The sequence below is a fragment of the Vigna unguiculata genome, chromosome 5 (assembly GCF_037176805.1).
Source record: "Vigna unguiculata cultivar grain cowpea cultivar isolate G323 ecotype 2 chromosome 5, ASM3717680v1, whole genome shotgun sequence".
NCBI classification, from domain to species: domain Eukaryota; kingdom Viridiplantae; phylum Streptophyta; class Magnoliopsida; order Fabales; family Fabaceae; genus Vigna; species Vigna unguiculata.
This window is the reverse complement of record NC_140796.1, coordinates 9,418,672-9,437,056: the sequence shown is the minus strand read 5'-3', so window position 1 is coordinate 9,437,056 and position 18,385 is coordinate 9,418,672. Positions and strand designations below refer to the sequence as shown.

Below are 18,385 nucleotides of genomic sequence, written 5' to 3'. Positions count from 1 at the left end.
CTTTTGATTCATCGATAGTAAATATGTCATTGTTAGAGAGATTGAGGATCACCACTGAGGTTTGGTAAACACAGCATAATTTTCTATTTTCCAAAACAAAAATCGTAATGTTTATGGTCCTCTCCATTACCATAAACACTTAAAACTATGATTAGAAGAACCACATCATATGTTGTCAAACTCAAATAAAGACAAACAAAGAAAATTGTTCATATGCATAATTTCACCAAACATCACATAAGAAATAATGACTCTATTTTTTCTGGTTAAAAGTAATTACAAACGGAATTTGTTCACGGAAGAAGAAGCTTAATAATTTGAATTTAGTCAGCAGAGAAATTCTGAAATTTTGACCATACTTACAATGTTGCTGTTGTTCAAAACTCAAAATCATATATCGTATTGTCATTATTGATGTGATCCACGCATAGAGGATTGAAAACATAATCATTACAATTTCACAACTTTTCTCTTTTGTAAGTATAAATTTAAGTAATATTGAAGGAACAAATATGCTCTTTTATGAATATCAAGCACTTCCAATAAAAATGTATTTAATCCCTGCCACATGATTCCTCATCCACGATAGAATTCTATCAAAGTGAAACTTTACTAAGATCATCATATCATTGTAACTTATAACCAGTAATGGTTAATTTAATATATTAAAATCAAGTTTATTTTCAACTTTCATCAAAGCACCAGTGGTCTAGTGGTAGAATAGTATCCTGCCACGGTACAGACCCGGGTTCGATTCCCGGCTGGTGCACCTTTTTTTTTCATATTTCATATTTTTAATGTTTATATTTCAGTGACATCACCAATAGTTTTAAGTAAATTATAGCGGGTCATGAATAACGTATTAAAGTTTTGTTATCAATTTCGAATCTCAGACAGATGCGTAATACAACAAAATTAATATTTTAGTTTAACTACCTAAATTTAAAACTCTCATCTCACATTAGAAGCAATATTTTATCAGAGAGACATTTTTTATACATTTATAGCCAGTTTGTGAAGTTCGAATGCAGTGTTCCAGCTTCAAAACCAAAATAAATACCATTAACTTTTCAGCAGACAGGAATATCATCATTGAAGCTGTGAACATTGCCACCTAATCCAATATTTATGAAGATATCCACCGTAAAAAATAGGTGAATTTGAAAAACAAACTCCTAATATTCAATAAATAACTTCAAATTACCAAATTCATTGGATATGCTCATAAAAACTCGAACCCAGAGATTGATGGAGGTGATACAACTTGATTCTAGAGGGATGCACTTCTCTACTCAAATGAAAACCTCAAATTCACTTCATGCACCTACCCTTTAGTACACATTTCATCTCCCATACCCAACCTAAAATTTCTATAGAACACATAAATGAACTCTCTAACCGTATTTAACTCACCTCCTTAAAGACAAACTAAAGACAAAAATGGCTATTTAAAAAATTTCCTTTTTAACAGCATCCCAAAAGGGCATGCCTGTGTGTTCATTCACATGAACAGTCATCAAAATCGTTTAAATTTCAAGCATCATAGTCACGTGAATATGTCGCGTTCGTTCCATAATTGCACCCGAGAAGGGTTAACCTTAGGGCCTGATTCAACGACAAATTGAGAACAAGTATGATGAAAAATGAATTCCCATTTCCCAGTTAGCTCATAATGCCTCCTTGAGATGGAAGGTTCTAGCCATGGACCTAGCATGATCATATTCATTGAGGTCAACAAGTATTTTCTTTAATCGGCGAGCAAGATAACTTGTGTCACTCTCTGGTACATTTCTTCTCTCCAGAATCCTTCCAAGTGACAGCACATAAGTCAGCAGAGGCTGTAATTTGTGTCTGCAAAGTGAAGAAGACAGGGAAAGTATTAGACTGCTGACCAAAAGTCATAACAAAGCCTCTCATTTTACATATAATGATAAAAGAAATAATAAATGACATCTAACCAGAGTTGAAGTCACATATTAAACCTAAACCCTCTATTTAAATAAGTACCCCAAATTGCCTGAACAATACCCAATTTGCCCATAAAGACAGTACCCAAACAGACGTAATGTGAAAAGAGTCTAAAAATGTGCAAAATGCCTTCCCAAAAGAAATAAATGTAATCAACAATTTAACAAAGTATCAGCAACATACTTTCTGTCTCCGATGACACTTTGGCCAGTCCAGACCCCAGAGAGGGAAGCAATAACCCGTTCTGTTCTCGTTATCGCATCTTGAACATTTTCTGATATGATTCTTAAGTGAGGAAGAACTTTACCAAACAAAAGCTCATCTAGAGCAAGCTTTTCTAACACTGACATTGAAAATACATCATTCCATAAGCAAATGTTTCTCAACAATCGAACAGACACACCAAACCTATATGCTGCAACTCGTGCAGCATCTGGAAAAGCAACTAATACCAGAGGGCTCCATGTGGGGACCTACAAAGTAGACAAGATGATAAATCTATCCAAAAATGCTTAATAATTCAAAATACCTACAATAAATCCAAATATAGCTAGCAATGCAGATCAAACATAAAACGCACAAACAGAGTTTTCTAACTTTCTAAAGATAAAATAAAATGCATGAATATGTACTTCTAACAAGTAATTTAGAAAGTGTAAATGCTGATTTTGGGAGCATACCGTAAGATTAGCAACAGCATCAGCCAGGCGTGTTCGTATGGAAACTAGTAAACCAGTAAGAGCTTCACTTTCATGAGAGACATGATCCACAATCAATTTTGTTGCAGCAATCGCATTCTTTGTTTCCTGTTGACTAAGCATGTCCCAGCAATGGGAAATTTCATAGTGCAGAAGAGGAAGCGCAACCTTTTCCACCAAGTTTGGGACAAGTTCAAGGTCAGCATCTCCATCATCATGAACAAATTTTTTTCTATCTTCAGGCAAACCATAATTCAACAATAATTTATACCTGAATATTAAAAGAAAGAAAGAAACTCAATACATATTATAAATTGATGAAACATTAAAGGTAAAGATACTCCAGTAATATGCATACATATTAAGGTTATCGAATTGAGATCCAAATCATGAATTGTTGTATCCAATTCTGAGATTTAGGTAAAGACGAAAAATTACTTCAAATATATCATATAGGTGACACAATGCTTAATGTAAACAATATAAACTACAATAGATAAAACAACACAAAATGCATTTCATTTTAGATCTAGGCTTGTGAGGTCTTTTTTTCAAAAGAATGGAAACAAGACAATTAAATAGCTAAATGCATTGAATGAGTGAAAAATAAGTTGGAATAATCAAATAGGAAGTTCACAAATGTTCTTTCAAATTCCCTTTCATTTTAGAATTTAAGCTCACTGTGCTTCATTTATTGTTTTCATAAGAATTGACAAAAAAGAAACACGAATAGTTGAATCATATCAGTGATTAAATTAAAACGTAGATACAAATTAGTAGATAGCCGAATTGGATCGAATCATGAATCATAATCTGATAAATATTATATATATGAACAAGAAGTTAAGGAATGCAATTAAGTGGCTTATAAAAAGAAGCCTTTGACCCCAAATAATGCCTCTGATAGGTTTCAAGAAAGAATAGTAACATGAGGAGAATAGTTCAATACCATTTCATCTCTGAAAAATCTATGCCCTTGTGAAGTGGGTCCCACCTCAGAAGTTCTAATCTCACATACGGAGAGAAGACCAGTGGAAGACTCAATGACATATAAGCATCTCTATAGCTTGATGAATACTCTCTTTTCCATTCTTCCATTCTTTCTTTGACCAAAGATAATTGACCATATTCCTCAGAAGCATCACCAAAAATCTCATCAGCAGCCTGCAGCACCATATCACGTTGTGACTCATATGCTTGGCTCTCACTATCACTCTCATCAGTACTTGATTCACCCTCTATTTTATGATCATCCAATTCCATGGCTGTCGGCTTATTAGAATCAAATACTCGTGACCTCTTCCGTTGACTAGCCTCAGCCCTTATTTTCAATTGCATCCGTTTCTCAAGATTCAAATCTCTACCAAACTCATCTAATTTAACTGGCAGATCTTTTTGTTTTCTTAAAGCAGTGTATGCTTCCTGAGCAGCAGATTTGGCAGCTTCTATATTACCTTTCTTGTTCAATACTGACATTGCAGCTTTTACAGCTGCTTCTACCTCCACAATTTCATCATCATTGTTAGTGGTTCTTCTTTCGGAAATGGCTGATGCACGATCTTCGTGCAGTTTCTTCATCTGCTCTTCAAGTTCCTCAATGTAGAAAGCTTTGTGCTGAAATAAAATTCACAGGATAAGTTTAGTTAAAGCCTCAATGAATGACACCGAGCATAAAAACATTCGAAAATGACAAGATAATTAAGTGTCAGCTTTTAAATATCCAGCATTAAGAAAACATATACAACCTTTTTCAACATTATCATAAGTATCACTCATGTTTTCTAAGTGGTTTATAGCAATCCCACCTGATAGTGTCACTATCATTGTATTGCATTACTTATGTCTTCAATTGTAGGTAATTTTTATTTTATTTATCAGCAAACAATTGGGATTACAATAGCATTTCAAACATGTAAAAGCACACAATTCTACAAATGGATTATAGCTGATATTTGTAAACTGTAAGACAAACCATTTTAAGTCACAACTAGCATCTTTCCTACATCTTTCAGCATACAGCAACTGCAGCTGTATCTGCAACTCTAGTTTTGTTTAACTCAGGTGTCTTTGGTCATATGGCAGACTGCTTTATGTTATTTGGCCCGGTATGCATGCACAGGAAAGATCTAACAGGTAAAGGAGGCTGAACAAAATTAGCACTAATATCCTGGTGTCAGAAAAATGTATCTCTGGCTGTCAATGCCTGCTGTAGCCATGCTTCTGATAAACCAGCAACCACTAGTCTGGTCATCTATATATTAGTTGGCAGGTTGGGGGTGTGTTTTTTCTATTACGAAGGAATGCAAGGCAAACGAAGAATGAATAGGTGGATGGGACTGAACGAAATATGAACCAGCTCTCTTTGGCATAAAATGTTTTTTTTGTTTGCCAGTGTCCTGCATCTGATATACCAACAACCATAACTCTAGTGCTGTCTGTAATTTGGTAGCTTGAGGGAATATTTCCAATCAGAGTGGGAATGGAGAATTGGAAATTGAAGATGAAGCTAATATGCCATCGAGGATACTGAATTTGTAGATGTCTCGACCTATATTATGGGTGTTAGTGGTGATGGGAAGACAACCCTTTTGGATGCCTCAGTTGGTAGAAAAACAGGTGGATATATTGAAGAAAGTACTAGCATCTCAGGTACTTCCTATCACACAGATGCATTCATATAAAAGAAAGAAGTAGAGAAGATGGAGGAGGAAGCACAAATCTAAGTCACAAGTGCAGCTATTCAACAAGGGAAATCAAGGTAAAGGCAGGGAAACTAGGAGGGAGGATGTGCTGTTGGTGATTGAGGTGTACAAATTGGTTATGGAAACATAACAAATAATAGATTGACACGGGTTTAGTGGCCGAGCCCATGTGTATCATAATATTATGAGGGTTAAAAGAGAACTTAAATAAATATTATAGAGGAACCCAGTACCATTTTACAGTTAATTATGAAGGATCTAGGGAAACAAAAGAATACAACAAATACGATTACCTGTAAAAAGTCACATATATTTGTGACATAGCTTCGGAGTTTTTGCATAAACCTGTACTTCTCATCAGCTACTACTAATGAATTTTCAAGTGCAGTAATGTTCAAAAGAGAGGCAGACAAATTTTCATCAGTTTTACCCAATGATGACATAGTTCTTCCATGAGATTCCTGTCATGAAAAATTAGGAGAAACTAAGGAAACATATCAATCCACTAAAAGATAAATTTCTATACATTTCATGCCAGAGTAATATTCAAAGCAACATTGACGCATACTGGTATCAATCTAGACATTTATCAAATGAAAAAATTTAAAGATTTCCAGGATTAAAACATTTTTATTTTACAATTTAAAGACTTGAATGTAACAAAATTCTAATTGCTGACCTTCATACATATATAACCAAGGTAACATGAAAGAAATGAGATCACATACACATGAGCAGATCCATGTACAACTCAGGGTGTACAAATGCACCCCATAAAACTTTGATAAAACTACAATGTAAATATCTGAAATTTTGTATTATGCCCTCTATTATTTTACATCTGAACCCACTATTCTCCGATTTCTATTTCACCTTCAGGCATTTATTTTGAAAGTAAAATTAAATATTTTCTCCTTAACAGTGGCTACTATGTAACTTTATTGCTCCCACTAACTCGGGGTCCTGTCCTAGACCTACCATTGCCCATACACATATCTAGTAAATAAAATCATGGAGAAAACTACCTAGACAGAAGTCAATATACTCTTAGGCCAAGTCAATTTCCCATGCGCTCATTTATGCTTTTGATTTGATACACCAAAATCCTCCTAATGTGAGGCCACTTACTATACCAAACAGTAGCACGAGATCATAGAAGTAAGAGCTCGTTCAAATTTCAAATAGTCTATATAAATATACATATATAATAAGTAAATTTCTGTAGATGCTAACATAAATGTTTAAAATGTAGATACTCGTTAGATTTATTGAGCAATTCATTCATTTAAACAATGTTTCATCATAAGAAAGCCATACAATTGCTACCAAATAGAATCATTTTCATGTAAAATTTTAAATAAAACAAGGAAATTTTCAAGGTAACACTACTCTATGGGCGCAAATTTACATCATTCCATTCCTTGGAAGTCCATATTCTCTATGAGGAGATTCAAACAGAAGCACAGGTAATTAGTTAGTTCATCACCTAAATCTACATAAAATACACTCAGTTTCCCAGTGATATTGGTGAAGTCTAGTTGGGATAACTCTACCACCTAACAACAGTCCTAGTACTTAAAGTTTGATTAACAAGATCAGTGAACCAATAACAAATCTAGATTTGAGAATAGATTTCAATACCATCATAGAATTTAGGGCTTAAGGCCTAAATATAAGCAAGCACAAAAATTCGACAAGTAACAACTCAGCCTGACATACAGCCAAGTTTGGAACATACCTTAAGCTTCTTCACATTCTCGACCAAGGCTTTCTTCGCACTCTCGGCTTGCTGCGATATGGACAAGACATCCAAAGCCGGCATCGATTCAATTGCTCCTCCGATGCCAGGACTCACTAACGCAGCAGCATTTGGAACAGCACCATACACAGTTGCTGCAGAGGGAACAACATACTTATGCTGTTGAGCACCTTGCACAACAGGAACATCAACCCTAGCAGACCCTTCATCCATTCTCTTCCCCAACCCTTTCCTGAACTGTTCCTCTTCCCACAATTTCTCCTCCTCCTCATCATCCTCCTCTTCCTCCTTAAACCTCGCACCCACTCTCCTCTCCTCCACCTCCTCAAAAACCCCCTTCTTCCCACCGTCAACCTTCTCACCCAAAATTGCAATCCGGCCCCGAAACTCCGGCTCCTCATCACTCAGCCCCTCAGCAGCACCATGATTGCTGCCACCATCCAACGAGATATAATCCGGTGCAGCAGGGCGCGCCTGCCGGAGGCGCTCCCGCTTCGCCCGAATAGCCTTGATCATTTCTTCGTCGGGGAAGAACGAGTCCTTCCCATTATGAAGGCCTAAGCCACCCAATTTGCCTTCAACCTCTTTGTGATCCCCCTCGGAGTCCGATTCCCGACCCTGAGGCTCCGAAGCTACTGGTTTGACGAGGCCCTTGATGACGATGACAGGTTCAGCGGGGGGTTTGGGCTCGGGCCGAGAGGAACTGCTGCTGGTGACCAAGGTTCGGGTGTTCTTCTGAAGTTCGCGAAGCGTTTCTTTTGTGTAGGTTCCAGCTTGGGGTTGGACATTGGAAGGAACCGAAGGGGAAGAAGACGCGATTCGGTCTTTATGAGTGGTGATTTTGTGAGCGGAAGAGGGTTTCGTGGAACGTTGAGGTTTTGCGGATCGTGGACGAGGGTTTTCGTTATCTTCGTCGTCGGCGAAGCTGAGGAGTTTGGGGGCTTGAGGCTTCTTGGGTTTGGCGGACGAAGGGGGTCTGGACGAGAGGGTGGAGGTATCACCGTCTTCGTCGTTGGCTTCGGTGTCACCGCCGCCTCGGCGGCGGAAGTTGCGCGATTTTGCGGTGGACATGAAGGAGAGCGAGGGTTCCGGTGGAGGCAACGGTGTGAATTAACGGATAAAGGAAAAGTTTGATGATATTAAAGCAATGTAGTTAATTGTGGATTAATGAGAATGTGACGATGATTAGTACAAAGTGTAATGTTGGTTTCACTATAATGAAAACCAGCAAGCCCAACGTGCAAGAAGGGGGAAAATTGAGTATGAATATCTTATAATGATTTCCAGATTCTCAAAATTCACTAGATAAAGATACTGTCACCTATGATAATCTTATTTCACACTTACGTTGGACAAAAAAAAAACTTTTTTTTTTTAAGAAATTTAATGGTTCTTAGATAAAGTTATATAAATTGAATTAAAATATATAGCCTATGAATTTGAAAAATATATTCTAAATAAAATTTGTATTGATAAATGATCCATATAATTTAGGTAGTCTAAAAGTAACTTTCGTATATTATTTCAGTTTGATTCAAATTATAATATACTTCGGTGTATTTGAAGAATTTTTTTAATTTATATATGTTGAGAACATTTTTTAATATTTTTTATTTTTGAATTATTTTTTAAGAAATCTTTTAGTTTTAGAAATATTATTTATATAAAAATAAAAGTGTATTTAACCATCATATTTAGAGTTCAATTTATTTATACAATAATTCCATCCCTTTCATCTCTTCTTAATAATGATTTATTTCAATAATTCTGACTATTAAAATCACTTTTAATATTTTTTATTTTCAAAACATAAAAATTGCAAAACAAAATACAAATCATGAAACAAAATTTAGTTTGGATATACATTAATTTGATATAAATGATTTGTTTTTTTTCTTAGTAGCATGCAAATACGTGATCTTAATTATGAAATTGGGCAAATTTTAAGAAAATTACAAATTTGGGTAAGTCATGCAATCCCACACGTTTTCAAATTGAAAAATCGTGTTGTTCCCATTCATATTTCCTTGGAATATGAAGTTTGTACCTATATAGATTGACCAATAATCCTCGTCTCGAAGTGGATAGAATTAAACTTCATAAGCCTTATTTATGGTATGAAAATCGTAAATAGAATCGATAAAATTCGTAAGCAACAGATGAGAACAAGAACAAACAACTATAATATAATGACATGGTAGGCAATTAGCTTGAAGTGACCATAATCACACCACCAATCTTTTAATCTAACACTCAATGAGATTGGTTTTGGCCGATATTGGTGGGGGCTAATATTGGTAGCGATGAACATAACAAAATGTTGATTTCTGCTAATTTTGTTGAAGTAGGACAATTATGTCTTCTGGATATTGATTATCTGCTCTTAACATAGAGTCAGTCTTCAAGTTCAACAAACACCAACACAAAATAAACAACTAATGTCTACGATTTTATGTCTGGTGCAGAGGAATCAGACATTAAAAACGACTGGTGGCAAACATGTAAATAAGTGATCAATTTTTTACGTCTGGCACCCTAGGGTCAGATGTAAATATCGTAGTTTACATATGACTGCATAAGGTCGCACATAAATTCATGTCTGACGCCCTATGGTCATATGTAAATTTACGTTTGACCATAGGACATCAGACGTAAATGTTAAAATTTATATTTCAGGTCTTCTTCTCTAGTGGCTTTGACTGATTGAAAGGGTTAATTTTTTTGGTTTTCGTGGTGCGTGCATGGGACAACGTTATCAAGCGATTTCAAAGGTTTGTTTTTCCTTTGTTTCAAAACTTTTTCTGGGTTCCCAAAACGTTGAAACCTTCCCATTTTTCGTAGAGGCGGAGGAAGGTGGTATGCGACGACGGAAACAGTGTTTGCTCCAACTGTAGCGATAACACGACAGTGGGTCTCCTTAAAAAAGGAGCGACGACGAAGGTGTTTTCACCCAACTATAGCGATGACGTGAACCACAATGGTGTTTCTCCATACCAAAAGCTTGATTTTTACATTTTTCTTATGTGTTTTCTCTCATAAAATTTGGTTTATATTAGATGTTTTATGTTAGTGTAATTTTACATTATAATGTTAAGAAAAAGAAGAAAAAAAAATTATGTTTGTTACTATTGTAACAAACATAAATTTGGTGTAGATATGAAAAAAAAATTATGTCTGTTACTTTTATAACAGACATAAATTTATGTCTATTATAAATGAAACATATGTAAATTTACGTCTCCCGATATTACATGTGACCTAACACAAACGTAAAAAGCTTGGACATAAAAGACCTTTCTTATGTTAGTGAAACCATGAATTTGTCCTTTCGAAAGTTTTTTTGAGTATTGCATAGATAGGTAAGGATCGAGCCCCCTTAAGCACTGAGTTCATGCACTCACCCAAGTTTACTGTCATGTAGTCATACCTTCGACCCCATCATAAGCCTGAGACCATTTTGTAACAAAATTTTATCTATCCAAGCTAGTGCCTACGGGAATTGAGAATAGGTTGCTTGACTTCGTAAGCTATGAAAAAGAAATCACATAGCAAATGAAATAAGATTTAGTTGGAAAGAAAAATTGAATAGATATGGAAGCAATGGTAAGAAAATGTAGCACCCATGTTAATGAAATCCTTTTTTAGGTCAGCATTTTATAAACATGTTGTTGAAATTAGAACCTAGATGACGTATGCAGTAGACTAAGTGAAAATTTTCTGATTCCCAATCAACTTCTTCTAAGCGTAAGGCTTACAAAATTCCCTTACCCCTATCCCTATCTGTTATCAAGTAGAGATTTGGTTGAGGAGTTACATACTTTCGTAGTAGTTGAAAGAACCAAATCAGTGTCTCCTTTGTCTTTTCTTCTACTATTACAAATTCTAAAGAAAATATGTTTTTATTTTCTTCTTGAACAATTGCAATTAGCAAGGTGGTGTGATATCTACATGTTAAGAATGTTTCATCTACTTGAACAACTGGTTTACAATACTTGAACCCATGGTAGTCAGAAACGCGATCTAGAACGTAAAATCGTACGAGTTTACGTTTTTTTTTTCCACCTTCGATCCCGTTTCACTCAAAACTCGTACTATTCTTGGATTGTGTTGAATTGTCGTTGCAAATCGCAACTCGCGTGGGAACGACGATTCTCGAAAAGTAGTCGACAGAGCTCGCTACTTATTGGTTCTCTTGTGGCCTCACGTTGGTATCAATAGTGTCTGTCACAGTGACGACAGTCACAACGGTGACTCCCTTGACGGCGACCCTCGCGGCAGCGGCTCTAGCCACATCAAGTAGTGGCAACTACAACTCTCACAAGATAGTGGCGGTTGCAACTCTCTTTAGTCCCTCTTTTCGTAAAGGATGGTGGAATTGGGACATGTTATAATCCCTAATTGTTAACCTAAATTCTAAACATTTTAAAGCCCAAATTCAAAGCCCATGATTTGTCAAATTCAAGAGTAGGTATCAGTAAAGCGGCGACAACACAAAAATGTAAAAGTAACTTTAATCTTGAAAATAGTGACTCCATCTCTTCCACACATGAGAGAAAAAGCGCCACTATGAAATAGTAAAATAATAATTAAGGGACACTATTTAGATTAAAAATCCCTAATTCCTCTTTTTTTAAGGTTAAAACAACTCTCATTTTCTATAAATCAGAATTGTCACTGCATAGTAAAAGAAAACTACCACTACCCCTCTCTCTTCTTTGTTTCTTCACCCAAACTCTACTTAGCCACAATTTTTTCAAATTGTTCACTGCCACTCACTCTCTTCTTTGTTTTTTTTTTCATTTTGTAGGATATTCTGATTCGTGTTACGATTTTCTGATTTACGATTTATATTTTCCTTTCCAATCTTGAATAAGATCCTAATTTTGACTACCATGCTTGAACTCTTCAATTCATGGTCCAAATGCCCATAAGCAACGTTTTAGAATGTAGCACGATGTGTCATCCTCACCATCAATATTAACTGGAGGATTAGAGCATTGAAAAATTGTCTCAGGATTAGTCTCCTCGACAACTTGTAACCATCCAGGAAGGTCATTATAGGATTGCTCACAATTGCCAAATTATAACGCAATTGATTTTTCCTTTGCTAACCACACTCTTTTGTATGAGACGATATAGTTGTAACGTCTTTTAATGTATGCAATCAAGCTTTTAATGAGAATATTTGAGTTGATCCTCATTCAATTAAACACGATTGAAATTATTTTATTGATATCAAAATTCTAGTGATATTGATAAAATATAGTAAAACTAACAAATAAAATTTGTTTAAAATTTCATACCATTATGCATTATAAAATGTCAAATTATATCTCATCATTCATCAACGGTTGGAATAGTAACACTGTAAACTTACAGTAAAATCAATCCTATTAAATGTTTAGTTCGTAAGAATTCAGTTTAAGGGATAATTATTCACAATACAAGTTAACTGTATGAACTTCACTTCAACAAGCACCAGTGGTCTAGTGGTAGAATAGTACCCTGTCACGGTACAGACCCGGGTTCGATTCCCGGCTGGTGCAGATTTCTATTTTTTTGAATTTCTGTATTATTACAAATTGAAAAAAGCTGAATAGTTGACGATGACGTTTCATACCAAACTTGTACAAATACAAATGCTATTTCAAAATTGTAGATCCTAGACAAATGCAATTAAGGAAACATGGCTTACAATTTAAGACACAGAATTCAACATCCCTAAGAGGGACCAATGTATTTGAATATGACAATTCCACATACATTTTGAATACTTCATTATTATGAAGTTAATGTGGCACCGACACATTCTACGTTTCAATTGTGTCATTTAACCATTCTCTACATAATTAATAGCAGACTCTAATTTTAGTGGGAAACAGTACCCCAGAGTCATGTCCCAAAAAGTTTGGAACATGGACGAATTCTAATTTCGTGTCTAGATTTATAGATTTAGGGATTATAGACATATTTAACTCTATATTTTTTCAAGGGTATAATTAAGACCAAAAGTAATTTTGAAATGGTTATCCAAACATCCACATTGTTGTTCACTGGCACATATGTTCCAGTCTTAAATAAAACTCATAAACCCAACCAGTAGAGAGTGAAAGTACTTCACATGCAGCAGGAACCAAGAGAGGTTCCACCAAATTCCAAATTCCAATTCACTCACTAAATTCATATCTAATAGAATAAAATGGTCCACAAGAACAGATAACTTATTTTCCTAACTCTAAAACTACTTAACAAGAGTAACTTGCTGTAAATATATCAGAACTTATCTACATTTATACCATCTCTAGTAACCTCATATGCTTCTCTTTTCCTTGTCTTCTTCATGCCAGCCATGAAATGGAGCTTTGGTCCCTCAGATGAAATGCTGGTTACTTTTACCCAGATCAGCACCTTAGTCTTTATACCCTCTATTTCTGCTAGCTTTCCTTTCTCCAAATAACCACTCACATTGGTGGAGAACCGCAACACCGATGAATCTCGGTAGCCAACTTCACAAACTTGAGGAATGTAAACAATAAGTTTCCCAGTTTCTTCATTGAATTCATAGTTTGTTGCATCACGAGGAAAGATTCCAATGGGTAGATCATACTCCTTTAGCAACTCTGGTAGTGCCTTTTGCATCTTTCCTATGAAGCATCAAGAGAGTAATGTTAATCAAAAGGATCTTTGAAAGGACTAAGCAGTTTTTAGGATTTGTAGAATTGGGATGCTAATAATTTCTATATGTTATCTTTGTGTACTAAAGATCAGACGTAAATATCCTACTTCCACAACTTACTTTACCTATGGAATGATCAAATACCAAAGTTCAAAAGATTTGTTGTATCATATATGATGAGACAGATGAATACCTTACAATGCATGTTTGTCACATTAATTTCAGTTTAGAATGTTTGAAGTCCTTTTCAGTGTATCTAGTGTTCTTCAGAAAAAGTAGTTTCTGAAAAAGCAGTGCAAGTATATATCCCTTATTCACACTAGAATACCACCAAAACTCATTCATGCCTACCCTCACATATATACACAGTTGAAGCTTTGATGCATTTATTTACTTGGGATTATGAGTTTAAACTAAATGAACTCTACACTACAGCATAATTTTCATAGCATATGCTTGTACAAATGTTTTAGCAATGCATAGAAACATTATGATTTTAACAAACCTTTTAATTTGTTGACCAACCATTTGGTTCCCCCTTCAATACTGGTTGACAGTGACTATTCAACAATGGCAAAGGTGTTAATAAAACATAAGCAATAAAATGTCCTCTCAAAATATGTTAAATTTATGGGATGGGAAACATCACAATCCCAAGATGCATAAATGAATAAAATGATTTCTTTGAACAGCAGGGGCATAAATCAATCTTGAGAACTGCATCTTCCCTGATATTCATATCAACATAATCTTGTACCAAAGCAAGAAGAATTAGAGAACTAAAATCATTGTCATTAACTGTTCAACAAATTTTGCCCATATCTAGTGAACCTCAACATTTCCAGAAAAGAAAAATGAATACCTTTCAGCACCAAAACAGAATTAACTTCAAGCAGGCATTGATATAATTAAATACCAGTAATCATTAGGGCTTACTGTAACACTCACACTACTTCTAATTTGGTTAGTAAAAATGAACACTATAATCTTAGTGCATCTCTCACCTGAATCACTTATATATATTAAAAATTTTCAAAACGGTTCTAGAAACATAAAGTAAATATGGTTAGTTTGCTACACTTGTCACAATGGTAACAGATTGACTAACCACCAGGAAATATATTTTATTCAAACACTGCAACCTTCCCCAAAATTTATCTTATCCACATATCAAAAGCAGGAGAATTTGAAAAACAAACTCAGCATCATTAACTATGAAATAACCCAGGTTTTATTCAATAAAGAACTCCAAGTAAACAAAAGGGGAAAACGAACCAATACCTACAAGTAAATTCATTGTGGGTGTGTAAAAGAAGAGAAATATAATCACAGTAAAAAGGTATCAAGACTTTAAAATTCAGATGGAGGTTACTGCCTGATTTCAAAAGGGTGCACCTTCTACTGATATAAATCAAACAAAACCTCAAATCCACTTCATGCACCATGATTTTACCTTGTAGTTCACCTTCCACCTCCCATACCAGACCTAAACTTTCTCTAGCAGACATAAATGAACTACCTAAACCATTTTTTCTCATCACTCCCTAAAACAACCTAAAAAACCACAAATTGAAAATGTCCCCTTTTCATAGTACCCCAAAAGGGCACGCCTGTGCGCATTATTCACATAAATAATCATAATTTACATCTCCATTTCAACCTTTAACCCTCAACCGAAACCATTGCTCCATGGTTGAACAAGAAATTAAATTCCAATTTCTTTTTTTTTTCAAGAGGGGCAAATATAACAGCCAGAACCACAAAATTGAAGCACTCATATGGTAAAGGAAGAAGAAAAAACTCAAAAAAGGAAATTTTTTGCAAATAAAAGATTAGAAAATTAAGAACGAATCTAACAAAAGATTAAAAGGGTGTTAAGAGTGTGGTGTGTACGTTGATATCATCGCCAACAGAGTTAAACTCCTTGCTGGCCTTGCGGCTGAACCAGTACGACCCCACCTTGTTCAAAATCTCATCCATAGTTGCGTTCTTCAGTTTTCTCTCTTCCTTCTCAGAATAAACAACACAACATAAATTCTGAGAAGTCTAAGCTCTGACCAAACCTCTGATACGTGTTTTTCACTTTATCGTTGTTTATGGAATAACCTGTTTTTCTTTGTACTTAAAATAGATAGATGGATTATTTTTTCAATTACTTAGCCGCGTGGATGATTCATGCAATAAATTTTCTAATTATTTTAAGTTGGAAGAGAACAAAATAATTAAATGCAGGTTAATTAATATTTTGTTTACTTTAATTTCTTTACAATATTAATTTTAGCCTTTAAATAAAAAAATTAGTGTTTTTGCCTTGTTTCCTTCTATTAGTAGTTTGATTATCTACTCCTAAAAGTAACATTATTAACTTAATAATCCTAAGCTTTGAGGACTTGTCATGTTATTAAAGAATTGAAAGAAATAATTATCTATAATTCTTTAGTAAATTATGTTTTTAATTTTTTTTAATGGAGAAAAATATCAGAATTAACAGTGTCATATATTTTGTTAAAGACTAAGATCGAGTTTATAAAAAATTAGGGAGAGACATAATTAATCCAAAAATATAATATAAAATAAGATAAATTATATGACATAAAATATTATTGAAGAGGTGTGTGAAAATGTAAACACATGAATTCAATAAATTCACCATTATTTAATATATTATTATTTTGTAAGTCCAATCCAACAAGCATGAAATTCAAATGTGAAATTTATATATATAAAATAATAATACCTCTATAATTAAGAAAAAAATGATATAATAATGCAAACAGAATTAAAATTATAATAAAGTGAATCCAGTTATTATATTTGTTAATATTTTTATATTATATTATTTGTTGATATACTCACAAACTCAGAAAAGTGTATAAATACTCCAATTATATGGAATAATTTAACTAAATATCCATTCTTTACTTTAACATTCAAAAAATATTCTTTAGTAACTTGAGTCTCGTAATTCTTTAGATTTTTTTTCCTATTTCCTTTTACAACCAGAAACTTATATATGAATCGAGGACAAATTTAATCACCTTGAATCTATCTAACAAAATCCCGAAAATAACAATACTCAAGTTTAAGCATAAATAATTATACAATAGCACATCAATTTAGAATTAATTTTATCATCCCAGTAACCGAAATCGTTAATCCTACCCTACTATAAGTAAAAGTAGGTACATTTTCTTTGTGCTAAATTCCTATTACCAAAACTGTGATTCCACATTGCCTGTGGGATCTAGCTTTTTCACTCAATTACTGGAAGAAATTTAAAATGGTACTCTTTTTTAATTTTAAATATATATTTGATCTCTATTTTTATTGTGTTCGTTCTTTGATACTTATTTTTGTTATAAGTTTAATTAAGTTCTTATTTTTTATTTATTTTTGGTTAATTAGGTCATGTTTACTAACGATATTTAAATAGTTAAGGTTTTTAAATTGTATGTATCACGTGTCAATTCTATTTCTTTTTATTTTTAAATAATTTTTAGAAAAATTATCCACATATCAAGTCAGAAATTGTCATGTGACAATGTCATATGTCAATTTATGATTGTTCAATTTAGTTCTTATATTCATTATTTTTGTTCAATTTAGTCTCCATATTCATTATTTTTTTTAATTTAGTTTCAATTCGGATTAAAATGAGACAATTTTGTCATTTTCAAATTGAAATCAAATTTAAAATATTTAATATTTTCATTGTGTTTTAGATATTAAAATCTAAAATGTTTTGTGTTTAAATGTTAATTTTAGAAATATTAATTTACTTTTCTAAAATTTTTCTATTGTAATACTTTTAAATGTCAATTTTAAAAGTATAAGTATTTTAGAATATAATTATTAGAAGAAAAAAAATTAATAATTATATTCTAATAATATTTTAAATTATTATATTTTATTTAACAATTAAATCTCAGAATTATATTCAATTTATAATTAAATTTAATAATTTATAATTGAATTTCAAAAATACCAGTTACAAAAAATATTAGTATAATATTTATAGAAGATATTAAATTTTGTGTCAATTTGAAAATGATAAAATTGTTTCATTCTAATCAAACTTGAGATAAAATAAACAAAAAGCCGAAATTAGGGACTGAATTGAATAAAAATAATGAATATTAAGATTAAATTGAACAAAAAAAAAATAACAGAATCATAAATTAACACGTGACATTTGGTATTGACACGTGGTACAATTGTGACTTGACAAATGAACAAATTAAATAAACAGGAGAAAAATAGAGTTATTTAATTTCTTTTTTTAATTTCTACAAACATTTAGATAGTAGTTAATTAAATTGTGGCTCACAGAGAAGAATTAAGTGTCTAAGAAATGATATTTTCTGTTTTCTATCAAACAGACAATGATTCTAAACTTAATTTAAAAAATAAGAACCTTTTATTTTCATGAGATAAGTAATTTTCAAAATATATAAAAATATTAATTGCAATATATATATATATATATATATATATATATATATATATATTATCTTTTTTTCTCTTCTGCTATTAACTTAAAAAAGAATTGAATAGATAAATATTGACTTTTAGTAGAGAGATA

The 18,385-nt window shown here is 33.2% G+C and overlaps 2 protein-coding genes and 2 non-coding genes across 4 annotated transcripts; 2 read left to right on the top strand and 2 right to left on the bottom strand.

The window, feature by feature from the left end:
- The first annotated feature begins 698 nt into the window (after positions 1 to 698).
- TRNAG-GCC (transfer RNA glycine (anticodon GCC)) lies at positions 699 to 769 on the top strand. Its single transcript has one exon. It is a non-coding gene; the product is annotated as a tRNA-Gly (tRNA).
- Positions 770 to 1,200: 431 nt separating this feature from the next.
- Positions 1,201 to 8,378, bottom strand: ILP1 (GC-rich sequence DNA-binding factor-like protein). Its single transcript, XM_028072452.2, has 6 exons — positions 7,107 to 8,378; positions 5,662 to 5,829; positions 3,616 to 4,280; positions 2,649 to 2,937; positions 2,152 to 2,441; positions 1,201 to 1,851 (listed from the first exon to the last, which is right to left on the bottom strand). Exons 1-6 carry the CDS (start codon positions 8,196 to 8,198, stop codon positions 1,668 to 1,670), a joined length of 2,688 nt encoding a protein of 895 aa, XP_027928253.2. The 5' UTR covers positions 8,199 to 8,378; the 3' UTR covers positions 1,201 to 1,667.
- Positions 8,379 to 12,602: 4,224 nt separating this feature from the next.
- Positions 12,603 to 12,673, top strand: TRNAG-GCC (transfer RNA glycine (anticodon GCC)). Its single transcript has one exon. It is a non-coding gene; the product is annotated as a tRNA-Asp (tRNA).
- A 453-nt stretch (positions 12,674 to 13,126) lies between these two features.
- On the bottom strand, positions 13,127 to 15,913 carry LOC114185747 (uncharacterized protein At5g01610-like). The gene is made up of 3 exons (XM_028073641.2): positions 15,697 to 15,913; positions 14,309 to 14,363; positions 13,127 to 13,771 (listed from the first exon to the last, which is right to left on the bottom strand). Exons 1-3 carry the CDS (start codon positions 15,781 to 15,783, stop codon positions 13,401 to 13,403), a joined length of 513 nt encoding a protein of 170 aa, XP_027929442.2. The 5' UTR covers positions 15,784 to 15,913; the 3' UTR covers positions 13,127 to 13,400.
- Between the last annotated feature and the right edge of the window lie 2,472 nt (positions 15,914 to 18,385).

What these genes read in the sequence shown, in the direction of transcription:
- ILP1 (XM_028072452.2), bottom strand. Translation starts at nt 8,198, where the DNA reads ATGTCCACCGCAAAATCGCGCAACTTCCGCCGCCGAGGCGGCGGTGAC. An exon ending in AGAATGTGAAGAAGCTTAAG is followed by an intron (nt 5,830 to 7,106) that starts GTATGTTCCAAA and finishes TTTTCATGACAG; the next exon opens with GAATCTCATGGAAGAACTAT. An exon ending in AGTGTCATCGGAGACAGAAA is followed by an intron (nt 1,852 to 2,151) that starts GTATGTTGCTGA and finishes TTCACTTTGCAG; the next exon opens with ACACAAATTACAGCCTCTGC.
- LOC114185747 (XM_028073641.2), bottom strand. Translation starts at nt 15,783, where the DNA reads ATGGATGAGATTTTGAACAAGGTGGGGTCGTACTGGTTCAGCCGCAAG. An exon ending in CTGTTGGCGATGATATCAAC is followed by an intron (nt 14,364 to 15,696) that starts GTACACACCACA and finishes ATTGTTGAATAG; the next exon opens with TCACTGTCAACCAGTATTGA. An exon ending in GTTGGTCAACAAATTAAAAG is followed by an intron (nt 13,772 to 14,308) that starts GTTTGTTAAAAT and finishes GATGCTTCATAG; the next exon opens with GAAAGATGCAAAAGGCACTA.